At 38.7% G+C, this 14,332-nt stretch overlaps 1 protein-coding gene across 8 annotated transcripts in view; it reads left to right on the top strand.

Moving 5' to 3' along the window:
* The window catches only part of acacb (acetyl-CoA carboxylase beta), a 203,348-nt gene that overhangs the window by 127,486 nt on the left and 61,530 nt on the right, over positions 1–14,332 (top strand). For 6 of the 8 annotated variants that reach the window (XM_069932710.1, XM_069932708.1, XM_069932709.1 and 3 more), the window contains 7 exons: positions 810–910; positions 2,534–2,622; positions 3,801–3,925; positions 4,918–5,031; positions 6,038–6,151; positions 7,700–7,789; positions 11,857–11,975. In XM_069932710.1, the coding sequence (XP_069788811.1) occupies positions 810–910; positions 2,534–2,622; positions 3,801–3,925; positions 4,918–5,031; positions 6,038–6,151; positions 7,700–7,789; positions 11,857–11,975 (752 nt within the window). The other 2 variants (XM_069932714.1, XM_069932715.1) reach the window with 2 other exon arrangements.

The following is a 14,332-nucleotide window of genomic DNA, read 5'->3' as shown; positions in this document are numbered from 1 at the left end:
TTTTAAATTTAGACATCCAACACGGTAACAAGGCCTTTCAGCCCACGAGCCCATGCCACCCAATTGACCTAAACCCCACCCACCGGTACATTTTGAAGGGTGAGGAGGAAAACGGAGCCCCTAGAGGAAACCCATGCAGACACAGAAAGAATGTACAAATTCCGGCCAGATTGTGCTGGATTCAAACCCTAGTCCCAATTGTTGGCACTGTAGCAATGTTGCGCTAATCGCTACGCTAACTGTGCTGTTAATGAACTGTGGGAGGAAATCACTAAATATCATTTCAATTGGCTGTGTATATTTATAGCTCACTTTTATTGGATATATTCTGTGGCTAGTGAAGGATAACTAAAGGCTGGCAATTTATGTATTTGAAATGTCTTATATTTATCTGTGTTGAACTGCTGTTTAATTAATATTGAGATCCATTGTTTCCATATGGGTCACCCACCCCCACATTTTGGCTTTGAGAACTGTAGGATCAATCAGGTTGTACTCTACCTGGCTTTATTCCCTTAATGTTCCTAAACACTACAGATAAGAATTTCCTGATAATTTCACATCATTGAATTTGGGGAACTATAAAGGGCATTGAAAGTAATTTACATACATCGGAAAGGATAGTTGGCTTGTTCCTTGTAAGTTATCAGTGAACAATTTTGTTTGTTTCACATGTTTACTTTGTTACAAATGCATTGCACATTTTTCTTGGTGTGAAATAACTCAATATCTGACAGGAAATTCAGTGAGATTTAAAGAGAATGATACCAACTGTTATTCCTACACTTCCATAATTTTTTAAATTTAAGATTGCAGATATCCTGGATAGCCATGCTGCCACGCTTCAGCGGAAAGCAGACAGGGAGGTCTTCTTTATGAACACACAGACTGTTGTCCAGTTGATACAACGGTGGGTATGAATTCTGTATACCACACTGCTCACTATATTTTAGAAGGGATTGCAGAGGACCAGTCTGCTGTAAGTGTTCTGTTTCTCTATAAACTGCCTGACTTTGATATGATATGAATTGCTTAAATTAGTCACTTTTACTATGGCATTGCTCTTCACTGGTGTCTTCTAAACTCTTTGTCTAGATTCTAGATGCCAACTCATTCCCAAATTCTTAAACATGTTGTAGATTTTCTCCTAAGGAGTTATTCTAAAGGTAGTTTGTGATATGGTACATAGTTGCTGGTCTGATTTGTTGTTTGCCAATTTCTGTAGGCTCCTACAAATGGAACCTTTCCACTAATGACTTTATAGCCTTGTCCCTCTGTCCTGACCCATCTGGAGAATGACACCTCATATGCCAGACTGTGGTTCATCAACTTCAGCTTGGCATTTAATACATTCATTCCCCAGTGGCTGATGGAGAAGCTGTCCTTGGTGTGACTCAACACCCCTCTCTGTAACTGAATTATGAACTTCCTAACAGTCTGTTCAGGTTGGGAGCAGAATATCGAGCGCCATCATACTAAGCACTAGTTCATCTCAGGGCTGTGTGATCAGCCCACACTATTGACCCATGAATGCATCACCAGATCCAGCTCCAACAAGTTTGCAGATGACATGACAGTAGTTGGCCTCATCAGCAACAACAATAAGTTGCATTACAGAGAAGAGGTGGAAAATCTCCTGATATGGTTCAAGAATAACAACCTGTGTCTCAATGAGGACAAGACAAAGGAGATGATTGTGGACTTCAAGCAATGACCACCCTCCACCTCAGTAGCTCAGTAGTAAAGAGAGTAGAGAGCAGCAAATTCCTTGGAGCCCACTTAAGAAGTGACCTATCCTGGACATTCAATGTCTCCTCACTTGTCAGGATGGCACAACATCGACTGCACTTTCTGAGAAGACTGAGGCTGCAAGGCTACCAGCTACCATTCTGTCAACTTTCTACAGGAGCTGTGTCAAGAGCATCTTGGCTGGCTGCATCAGAGTGTAGTACGGTTGCAGTAGAGCATTAGATCAGAGGTCAATCCACAGGTCCATAAGAAGATAACTGAGGTCTCTCTCTCCCTCATCGATGTGATTTACCAGGATCGTTATTTGAAGAAGGCTTACAAAATCATTGTGGACAATACCACCCCGCAGACAGCACCTTTCAGCTACTCCCGTCTGGAAAGAGATGCAGGAATATCGGAGCCAGAACCACCAGGCTGAGAAATGGCTTCTTCCCACAGGCAGTGAGACTGCTAGACACTGAATGAAGTGGTCATAGATACCCACCAAGACTCTACTATTTAACAAACAATATTTATTTATTTTTATATATGTACTGCATATGTATCATTTGTTTGGATGTGTGTTTGCTTGTTTTTCTACCAAGGATCGGAGACGCTGTTTCATTGAGTTGTTCATGTACGATCAGATGATAATAAACTTGAACTTGATCTCCACCCTATAATTTATCATCAGATATATGGATTTTTGCAACTGATGATTAAGTTCTTGGATGGTTTGGAACTGATTGACAGCTTACCAACATTTTAAGAAATGTGAATTGGTTTGTTTCTTTTTCTGTGGTAGTTATCGAAGTGGGATTCATGGCCACATGAAGTCAGTCGTTCTAGGCCTGTTGAGGAAGTATCTGAATGTTGAAACACAGTTCCAGCAAGGTAAAAAAAACCATTAATTTTAAATGAAAATAAATTTTGGCATCAAAGGACTGAGTAGATGAATATGTAGTGTATTGCAGATTGAAACCAGACTAATTGTTTGTGTACTTTGTTTTAATTATGAAATGTGCTGTGGTGGATACTATTCTCATGTATTTGCCTTCCTACTCACACCCCCTCAAAAGATTTGAGAACAATTCTGCCAGGAGTTAAAGATCAGTAAACATTTCCTGAATTCACTTAGTTCATTGTTTCCAGCATTCTCTGATAGTGTCTTGCATTATTTATTGAGATATACTGTATTAAAATGTATTCAGAATTTGTTGTCTTTTTTTCATTTCTCCCATCCAGTAATGGGTAATTCATTGGTTTTCTTCTTTGGCTTGGCTTCGCGGATGAAGATTTATGGAGGGGGTAAATGTCCACGTCAGCTGCAGGCTCGTTTGTGGCTGACAAGTCCGATGCGGGACAGGCAGACATGGTTGCAGGGGAAAATTGGTTGGTTGGGGTTGGGTGTTAGGTTTTTTCTCCTTTGCCTTTTGTCAGTGAGGTGGGCTCTGCGGTCTTCTTCAAAGGAGGTTGCTGCCCGCCAAACTGTGAGGCGCCAAGATGCACGGTTTGAGGCGTTATCAGCCCACTGGCGGTGGTCAATGTGGCAGGCACCAAGAGATTTCTTTAGGCAGTCCTTGTACCTTTTCTTTGGTGCACCTCTGTCATGGTGGCCAGTGGAGAGCTCGCCATATAACACGATCTTGGGAAGGCGATGGTCCTCCATTCTGGAGACGAGACCCACGAGGAGTAGAAACCCCCATTTCAGGAGGTTAGCCAATATTGCTCTGCAGCCAGATCGCGGGAGCTGAACGATAGCAAGTGAGGTGATCGAGCTAACATTAATATCTCACTTGCTTTTACCTGACAGATTTGTTCAGATTTGACAATCATTCTGCGTGTTAAAATCATACACTTAACACACTTTAAGCAATTATAGAAACAAATGAAGTAGGGCTGAAGAAATACACCTGGACGCATTGAACAAGGCTATTTTCTGAAAAAGTTGGAACCATTTTGGGGAGATGTTTTTAGTTTTAAAATGATTCCCCATGTCTTGTCTCAAATCGTGTAACTTGATTTTCTTTTGACAAACGGTAACCTCGTGTTTTCAAATGCTCATGTTTCAGCTCATTATGACAAATGTGTGATCAACCTGAGGGAACAGTTCAAACCCAACATGACACTGGTGCTTGACTGCATCTTCTCTCATGCTCAGGTGGCCAAGAAAAATGCCCTTGTCATCATGTTAATTGTGAGTATTCCCAAATGAACAACTTGATTATAATTTTATCCATAATCTTAGTTCTTCATGAGGATTCCCTGATCAATGGATGGAGATGCCTCCTGGTCTAAAGACTGTAACATCTGAATGAATTAAATACCATCTGACATTCTTTATCCTCTTTCCCAATTGACCTGTTGTAACCTGACACTAGACCACCAATTTTAGTGTCAAATGCAATATCACAAACCATGCTGCCTACATTCTCATCAAAATCATAAAAGAATATGAAAAAAATAATTTCTAAGCACCAATCTCTGCATCATAAAACTAGACACAAGCCTTCTTTCTGAAAATCAATCCTTGGGTTCAGGTCTAAAATGTTGGTTTATAAATCTTTGCTTCCTATGAACGCTGAGTGACCTGCTGAGTTTTTTCCAGCACCTTTGTGTATTAAACCTCCACTACCATTCTTAGCTTGCCTCCTAGTACCAAGGCAGTTTTATTTTATTTTGTGAGTTGTAAGTAAGATCTTGACGGGATACCAAGCCATGATTAATGACCTATTCTTGACAACCTTTCAAAGTCTTTTAAGAAACCAAGTTCACATATGGTTTGTTGTTTCCTTCGCTGAAATTCCATTGATTTTGTTTTCAAATATTTGATGGTTCAAATTTCACCTCAATGGTTTCATCACTTTATTTGCTCCATAAAATATTTAAAAAGTTAATTTAACTGTGTTTAATTTTCCTCCTGCTTTCCTGTATGTGAGAATTTTTCAATGTAATTGGATGTTCATCTGATATGATGATACAATTGTTGTTCGATATCTGAAATCCTCTAGAACTGACATGGATACCTTTATGAGTACTTTCCTTCAAGGTCAGCGATAGGCGCTATTTCCACTAATGTGTTTGATTTTGCAACTTTCACGCTGAGAGGAAAAATAAAACTACATAATATAACTGTTTTCTGTAAGCAAACATTTTATTTGTACATTTTATTTCACTTGTTAAATTTAGGATCAACTTTGTTCACGAGATCCCACCCTGACAGATGAGCTGATGGTGATTTTAAATGAACTAACACAACTCAGCAAAATGGAGAACTCCAAGGTTGCTCTGCGATCCAGGCAGGTGAGTACTGAGAAATAGTTCAGATTGTTTTCCAAAATGTGGAAATCCAGGGCATGCAGGATAATCAAGAAAGCAGAAGAAAACATCTACTTCCCAGATGACAGCTCCTGCTGTCCTATTATCACCTATTACCAGCAATTAAGATGCACCAAAAACTACCAAGGTCTGATTGCCTCCTACTTTCACTCAGTTTTTCTGCTTGTTACAGGTGTGATCTTGAAGTGAGTTGAAAAGGTGTCAAGCCTGATGCATTTGCTCTTCATCTTGCTTGTTTCATTTTTTTTTTCCAAGTGGACTTTTAAGTCTGATTTTGTTGTTGTAAGTTTGTTCCCATATGTTTATTCTAAGTAGGCTGTTTATTAGTGACAATTAAATTGTGGGGGGGGGGGGAGCTTTCAGCATGCTATTTTTATCTACACTCTAATGACAATGAGTTAATTTTCATACACATTGTACAATGTACATAGGTTCCAAAATTCTCACTTGCTGCAGCTGAATAAGTACTTGTAAAGAAAAACCATAATCATAGACTAATTGAATAAAATTAACAGGGACTATAAATACAAAAGTTGTTCACGGTAATCTTGGTGCCAAAAAAAGATTTGCAATAATGTAGATAGTCCTTGTGTGATGTCAGAGCAGTCTATGATCAGTATCAACATTAATTAACCCACTTTCTCTTGTGTCAGAGTCTTGAGCGAATATGAATTTTCAAAACATTTTGAATCTGTAGTTATGGACAATGAGAAGAAGCAGATTAATCATCTGGACATCATACTTTAACCTGAATAACCTCTTGCTAAGTATCAAAACCTCAGATCTTTCAGCAATTAGTATTGGATAATCTTCAAAGAGTAAACCTTACTCATTTATACCTCTTTCCTTTTCATCTACAGTATACTTCGATTAATTCTAGTTCTCAATGATGAATTGCAGTATTCCACTTTGACTTTAGCTGGTTATCTAGCCAGCTTCATTCCAAAGTAACTTTTTTCAATATTTTTAGGTTCTGATTGCATCACATTTACCCTCCTATGAGCTGCGACATAATCAGGTGGAGTCCCTGTTCTTGTCCGCTATTGATATGTACGGGCATCAGTTCTGCCCCGATAATCTCAAGGTACGTCCATGACTATGGCATTGTGCTTCATTTGCAGCTTAACCAATTCTCTCATAATATCTATTTTCGAACAACTGGAAGGTATTTTTAAAAATTGTGTACATTGCTTGAGAGGAAAACCCCTCCACAAGTTGAGCATCACAAGTTGATGGTCCCTTTTCATGAATCCATTGTGTTAGGCTATAGCGTGAGTCATTATATCTTTAAACAAGTGGGAATCTACATTAAAGCCTTACTGATTTTTCTCATCCCATTTTCACTTTTCTTCATACGCCCAGTGAATTTTATAAAGTAAGAAAGGAATACAGAGGTTCCCTGGGTTACAAATGACCTGATTTACATAAATCCAATTTTTCACAAATTCTCCCATATATTTTTTTAATTATTCTTCAAGATAGTAATAATAGAATAATAAAAAGTCTCATGATATTTTAATTACTCTTTACAGTATATATTGCATTAGTTTAATAATGGAGAAGTATTGGGGTAATTATTACATGAAATGTAAGAATCATAGAAAGTAAACAACATAAGTGGCTTTAGAAAATTGGAAAATTTCCAATCTACTTAAAATTCAGCTTACGAACAAAAAATCTCTGGAAAGAAATCCACGTATGAACTGGGGACTTTCTCTCCAGAATTCCCAATTCTCTACCATAGCCTCCATTCACTGAAGGAATCAATCAGCAGGATGGCCAAGGAGTGTGAATGCACAGCATTGTGCTTAAGCAGAGCTTTAAGGTATTATGAAAGCAAATTGTGATTGGGAGTGTAACTGGCAGAGAATATAAAATAGAACCAGTGGATGCAATACATATGGATTTTCAGAAGGTATTTGATAAGCTATTACAGAAAATCTTGTTAATTAATCCATAGAAGCTTGAGGCATTAGCCCATCTGGACCTCTTTTTATAGGATGAATAGGAAGGCAGACTGTCTTCAGAAGATGTGACTAATAAATTCAGAGCAATGTCAGGAGCCTTATACATTACAAAAAAAATTGGTCTTCTATATAACAATTAGTTAGGAGGGGAATTTCCATCTTTTTTTTGTTGGGGGGGGGGGGAATTATTTTATCCAGACAAAGAGTGAACCATTTATGACTGAATTGAAGAGAGGTTTGATCATTCAGAGAGGTTTCATCATTCAGAGAGGAGTAAGTTTTGGAAATCTCTAACTCAAAGAACTGCAGTTGCCTGATACACAAGTATATTTAGGATAGAGGTGAATGGAATGAAGGGATGTGGGTTTTAAAATTAACTTGGTCTAGGGTGTCAACAGTTAAATCAGTAGTTCACCTTTTTCTTTCCACTCATTTCCTTTGGAGTTATGAAACCATCCACATAACGAGTCAATTAAGTACGATTAGAACAGTGGTTCTCAAACTGTTTCTTTCCATTCCCAGACCACCTTAAGCAATCCCTTACTAATTACAGAGCACCTATGGTAGAGGGAATACTTAGTGGTCTGGGAGTGGAAAGAAAAAGTTTGAGAACCACTGAGTTAAATATTGAAATAGGCTGATTTTTCTTTTTTGCTTGTTTTTAGAAATTGATCCTCTCAGAAACTTCTATCTTTGATGTTCTTCCGAGTTTTTTCTATCATGGCAACCAGGTGGTACGCATGGCTGCTCTAGAGGTAAAATCATCATTTACTGAACAACCCTTATGGATCAGTCGTAGCATTGAATTAAATAGATCGTATTCTTTTAATTGTTTTTATTGCCATTATTTAAATGTAAGGGGTTTTTCCAACTTTCCCTTGTGTCCAATAGCTGTTGCTACACTGTCATTTTTAAAGTGGTTGCCCTAAACCTCCCCTTGAAATTACATTCTTTAAGTAGCATATCTTTCAAAATGAAAACTTTTAATTTTAAAATTTAATTTTAAAATTTCCACACCTTGCCTCTGAGGTATAACTTTTGATCTCTCATTAACAAATAATGCTAATTCATTATTTTACATTTGCTCTAACAGTTGAGGCATTACATACTTAACAATTAAGACAAATACTTGCAAAATTACGGTACGTTGATGGTTCATCGGTGTTGGTGCATTGTGATATGATAAATCAGTTCCCTTGAGATCCCTAACTGATGAATTTATCACTCAACTATTTATTTGACCTCAAGCATATATTCTGAGCTATATTTTATTAGTGCATGTACAGTAAGTGATACCATTATATTCAATTATATTGCGATTAGATCCATGGCCAACAAATAGAACTTCAGATTTAAAAATAGAAATGCTGAAAGAACTCAGTCAGTCAAGCAACAAAGGTGAAAAGGGAGCAGTCAATATTTTGGGTCAGCCATGCTTCCCCAAAGCAAGAGTGCAGTGAACTGAGATTCACTGGTGATGGGTTGTGCAGATGGCTGGCTCCTCCCCCAGGCTCCACTTCAGGTTTCCTGCCTAAAACCAGAGCCCTACTGAAGATCATTGCAAGACCCTTCCCTTTCTTACAAGCTTTAAAAAAAAGTGTGTCTTCTCCCTCCAATCGTGAGAGCTTTTATTCGTGCTACACAGGGGAAGAGGGAAGTTTTACAGTTTTCAAAGCAGAGCTGGGAGAGAAGTGAGGTGTAAAACGAAAGCCTATTTTGAGATAGGTTAGGGCAAGTCAGGTGATAAAGAACATGTACATGGAACATTACAACAGTAAAACCCCTTGTATCTGGTACTTATGGGGATTGGTAGATGCCGGATGTTAGGGGTGGTGTCAATTTTAAACTTTCATATTTTTTACTTATTTATTTTCCACAATTTTTTTTTGTGGGGGAGGGGTTCCAATGGCTTGAATTCTGGATAGCAGGAATTTAGCTGTAAAAGCCCTTTAGCCCATGATGTTGTACCAGCCTACATAAATGTACTCCAGAACAATCTAATCCTTCCCTAACTCACACCATAACCCTCTATATTTTTTACATCCATTTGTCTCAGAGTATTTTGAATGTCCCTTTTGTACCAGTTCCACTACCATCCTCAGCAATGTATTCCAGGCACCCACCACCCAATTACTGACATCTTCCCTCCACTCACCTTAAAACAAATATCCTCTGGTATTTACAAGTACTCACTATTAGCAGTGTTTTAAAAATTGGGAATAAGAATTAATGTGAAGTGCATCAGGAAGCTCAGGACTGCACTTGTGGTCTGAGTGTGAATCATAACAGGGTGGTTGTTACGGAAGGCTTTAATTTCCCAAATATTAACTGATACCTCCTTACTGCAAAAGGGAATGATGGGGCAGAATTTGTCAGTTGTGTCCAAGGATTCCTGACGTGGTATATGGACAAGTCGACTAGAGGACTGGATCTAGTACTGGGTAATGAACCTGGTCAGGTGGCAGTCCTCTCAGTAGGGGAGCATTTCAGTGAAAATGATCACAACTCCTTTAGCATACCTGAGGACAAGGATAGGAGTAAACTAAATGGTAATGTATTTAATTGAGGAAGGACTAATGATGGAACTAGGGAGAGTAAATTGAGAACAGATGTTCTCTGGGAAAAGCACAGAAGTAATGTGGAGGATGATTAGGGACCACTTAGGCAGGGTTCTGGATAAGTTTGTCCCACTGAGATAGGAAAAAGATGGTAGGATAAGGGAACTGTGGTTGACAAAAACAGTATATCAGCTAGTTAAAAGAACAAAGCATACAGAAGGTTTACGAAGCAAAAAACAGGAAGGGCTCATGACAAATATGTGGTAGCCAGGAAGGAACTTAAGGACTTGGAAGAGCTAGAATGGGCCATGAGAAGGACTTGGCAAGTAAGATGAAGGAAAAACCAAAATCATTTGATACATACACGAAGAGCAGAAGGATGTTGAAAGTGAAGGTAGGGCTACTGAAGGATTAAAAAATGGTAAAATGTGCCTGGAGGCAGAGGAGGTAGGGGAGGTTCTAAATGAATACTTTGCTTCAGTGTTCACCAGAGAGAGACTTTGGTCAATGTGAGGTCAGTATAGAACAAGCTTATGTGCTGGAGTATGTTAAGGTTAAGAAGGAGGACACGCTGGATTTTCTTAAAAAACATTAGGGTTGATGTCCCTAGGACCAAATGAGATATATTGTATCCCAGGTTGCTATAGGAAGAGATGGAAGATATTGCTGGGGCATTGATAAATGATCTTTGTGTCCTCCTGGCCACAGGGAAGGTACTGGAGGTTTGGAGAATGGCAAATGTGGTCCCCTTGTTTAAAAATTATAATAGAGAGAATCCTAGGAATTATAGACGAGTGAGTCTTACGACAGTAGTGGGCAAACTATTGGAGAGGATTCTCAGGGGCAGGATTTACTATCATTTCGAGAAATATAGTTTTCTTGTGGATAGTCAGCACAGCTTTGTAAGGGGTAGATTATCCCTCACGAGCCTAACTGAGATTTTTGAGGAAGTAACAAAATAAATTGTTGAAGGTAAGGTGTTAGATGTGGTGATTCTAGATTTTAGTATGGCATTTGACAAGGTCCCCCATGTTAGTTTAATTCAGAAAGTCAAGAAGCATGGTGGTGTGGATTCTGAATTGGCTTGTCTTTAGAGGTAGATTGAAAATCTTCTGCCTGGAAGTCAATGACTAGTGGAGTTCTGCAGGGATCTATACTGGCTGGGACCCCTGCTTTTTGTGATTTTTATAATTAACCTGGATGAAGAAGTAAAGGGATCAGTAAGTAGGTTTGCAGATGAAACCTAGGTGTTGTGGATAGTGTAGAAGGGTGCAATTTGGAAGGTCAACTTGAAAGCAGTGTATATGGTTAATGGCAGGATTCTTAACCTTGTGGAAGAACAGAGAAACTTTCAGGTCCAAATCCTAAGATCTCTCAGGGTTGTTGTGCAGGTTGATAGGGTAGTTTGAAAGACTTGTGGCACGCTGGCCTTCATTAGTCAAGGGACTGAGTTCAAGAGTTGTGAGGTAATGTTGCAGTTCTATAAAACTCTGGTTGGACCACACTTAAAATATTGTGTACATTTATAGTTGCATCATTACTTGAAGGATGTGAAAGCTGTGGAGATGGTGCAGAGGAGATTTACCAGGATGGATTGGAGAATCCTCAAGGTTAGCAGAGCTTGGGTTTTTTTTTCCTCTTTGGAGCAAAGAAGGATGAGTGCTGACTTAATAGAGGCCTACAAGAATATGAAAGGCATAGATAAAGTGGACAGCAAGTAGCCTTTTCCCTGGGTGAAAGGAGCACTTGTACAAGGTGAGGTGAGGAAAGTTTAGGGAGACGTCAGGAATAAGATTTTACACAGAGTAGTGGGCACTTGGAATGCATTGCCAGGGGTGATGATGGAGACTAGTACAATATGGACTTTTAAAAGACTCTAAACAGAAACATGGATAACGAGAAAAATAGAGGTTTATGGTTGTAAGGTAGGGAATATTAAGTTTCAATCGGTTGGCACAACATAGTGTGCCTAAAGGTCTGTGCTGTGCTGTAATCTTCTATGCTGTATCTTCTAAGGCACTTTACAACCTTATGAAATGAAGAGTAATTGGCCATAATGGAGAATTCCGATTGAAGAAATTGTTTTTTTTTGTTCTAAAGAAAAAAAATGGCTATTTCATTTCCCTGATAAATTGAAGGCTCATTCACTGGGTTTTTTTTAAGGCTTTACAACATCATTGGCTCAGCGCTCCATCTTGAGATTTGTAACTTCATTTGGAAATTTCATTTCAACATATAATGGTAATACTTCCCACATCTTCAAGGTATATGTACGCAGATCATATATTGCCTACGAACTCAACAGTGTACAGCATCATCAGCTGCACAATGGCATTCGTGTAGTGGACTTTCAATTTTTGCTTCCTTCATCTCATCCCAACAGGTACTATCAGGTTTAAGTTTAACTCTCTATGATAAAACAGTACATGACTAATTCATCACAGACTCTTAAGGTTTGCTTGAGCAAATAATATTTTCTGTGGTTTCCACTCGTATTGTTCCAAATGTCTTATTATTTTAGTGTTTCTCCTATTCTTGAACATTTTTACATGTCCATATCTTTCACTATTCTCCTGCCCTTTCATTTTGATTTGTTGAGCTTTATTAGAGTTGAGGATTGAGGAAAACTCATGCATGCTTTCCAAAGAGACACATAGAGATGTACAGAAGCAGATCCTTTTGATCGATTTTGTCCATGCTAATCATGTTGTCCACAACTCATCAGAGTTGATTAAGTACTGGTTTCATTTGGCTAAACCTTTACTTTTAGAACCATATAACATTATAGCACAGAAAACAGGCCCTTCAGCCTTTCTAGTGTGTGCCGAATTATTTTTATGCCTAGTGCCACTGTCCTGCACCCAGTCCATAGCCCTCCCATCTACCATTTCCTTAAAATTGAGCCCACATTCACCACTTCAGCTAGCAGCTTGTTCCACACTTCCATTACTCTGTGTGAAGAATTTTCCCCTAATATTCCTTCTAAACTTTTCCCCTTGCACCTTTAACCCATGCCCTCCAGTTTGTATCTCAAATAACCTCAGTGGAAAAACCTACTTGCATTTACTCTAGCTATACCATTCATAATTTTGTATAACTCTCTCAAATCTCCCCTTAATTCTTCGAAGCTCCAGAGAAGTCCCAGCCTGTTTAACCTTTTCAAGTAACTCTGTTCCTGAAGTCCCAACAACATCCTAGTAAATCTTCTCTGCACTTTTTCAGTCTTATTGATACGTGAGTATCACCTGTAGTGAGTTGGTGAAACTGCGCACAATACTCCAAGTTTGGCCTCTACCATAACATCCCAACTCGTATACTCAATACTTTGATTTATGAAGGCCAATGTGCCAAAAGCTCTCTTTACAACCCTTTCTCCCTGTGATCCCACTTTCGGGGAATTGTGTATCTGTATTCCCAGATTTTTCTGTTCTACTACACTTTTCAGAGCCATACCATTTATTGTGTGTGTCCTACTTTGGTTTGTCCTTCCAAAGTGCAGCACCTCACACTTGTCTACATGAAATTCCATCTGCCATTTTTCAGCCCTTTTTCCCAGTTGGTTTAGATCTCTATGCAAGCTTTGAAAGGCTTCCTCACTGTTCACAACACCTCCAATCTTTGTGTTATATGATCAAATTTACCACATTATCATCCAGATCATATATTCAGTAGATGACAAACAACAATGGTTCCAGCACTGATCCCGAAGGCACACCACAAGTTACAGGCTGAGAAGCAATCATCCACTACCATTCTCTGGCTTCCCATATAGCCAATATTGAATTACCATGAATACTGAGCATTTGAACCATCCTGACTAAACTCCCATGTGGAACCTTGTCAAAGGCTTTATAAAGTCCATGTAGACGTCCATAGCCTTTCTTTCATCAATATTCCTTGTAACCTCCTTGAAGAACTCTATAAGATAAGGAACCTCCTCCTCTTTAATATGTATATGTTCCATGACCTCACTGCCTGTTTTCCTTTCTTCCCTAGACTTAGTTCCAGTTTCCCAAGGAAGTATTGATGCAAAATAAATTTAAGATCTCTCTCCTCTCTTCTGCTGAGCCAACAACTCTGATCTTCATGGGGTCCAAGTTTGTCCCTTACTATCCTTTTAGTCTTAATATAGTTGTATAAGCCCTTAGGATTTTCCTTTACATTGTGTTCCAAAACAATCTTGTGCCTTCTTTTAACCCTCCTGATTTCCTTCTTGTTTTTTTTCTTGCATTTTTTATACTCCACACGTATCTCATTTGCTCCTTGTTGCCTATACCTGTTATACACTTCTCTCTTCTTCTGAACCAGATTGCTAATATCCCTCAAAAAACAAGGTTCCATTTGCCTATTAAATTTGCCTTTAATCCTAACAGGAAGATTTAAATGTTGTACTCTCAATATTTTGTCTTTGAAGGCCTTCCACTTACCAAACACATCTTTACCAAAACAACTTATCCCTGTGGTATTTAAACGTTTTCTTTCCACTCACGTACCACCTTAAGGAATCCCTATGCCATAAGTGCTCTGTGATTAGTAAGGGATTGCTCACATACCACTTTAAGTAATTGGGATGTAATGGTAACATTGTATAAGACATTAGTGAGGTCATATTTGGAGTATTGTGTGCAGTTTAGTGACCTTACTACAGGAAAGGTTGACAGAATACAGAGAGGATTTACTAGGATGTTGTTGGGACTTCAGAAACGGAGTTACTGGAAAAGATTAAACAGGCTGGGACTT

Source organism: Narcine bancroftii, chromosome 4 (assembly GCF_036971445.1).
Source record: "Narcine bancroftii isolate sNarBan1 chromosome 4, sNarBan1.hap1, whole genome shotgun sequence".
Classification (NCBI taxonomy): Eukaryota; Metazoa; Chordata; class Chondrichthyes; order Torpediniformes; family Narcinidae; genus Narcine; species Narcine bancroftii.
This window is presented reverse-complemented; position numbering and strand designations above follow the sequence as displayed.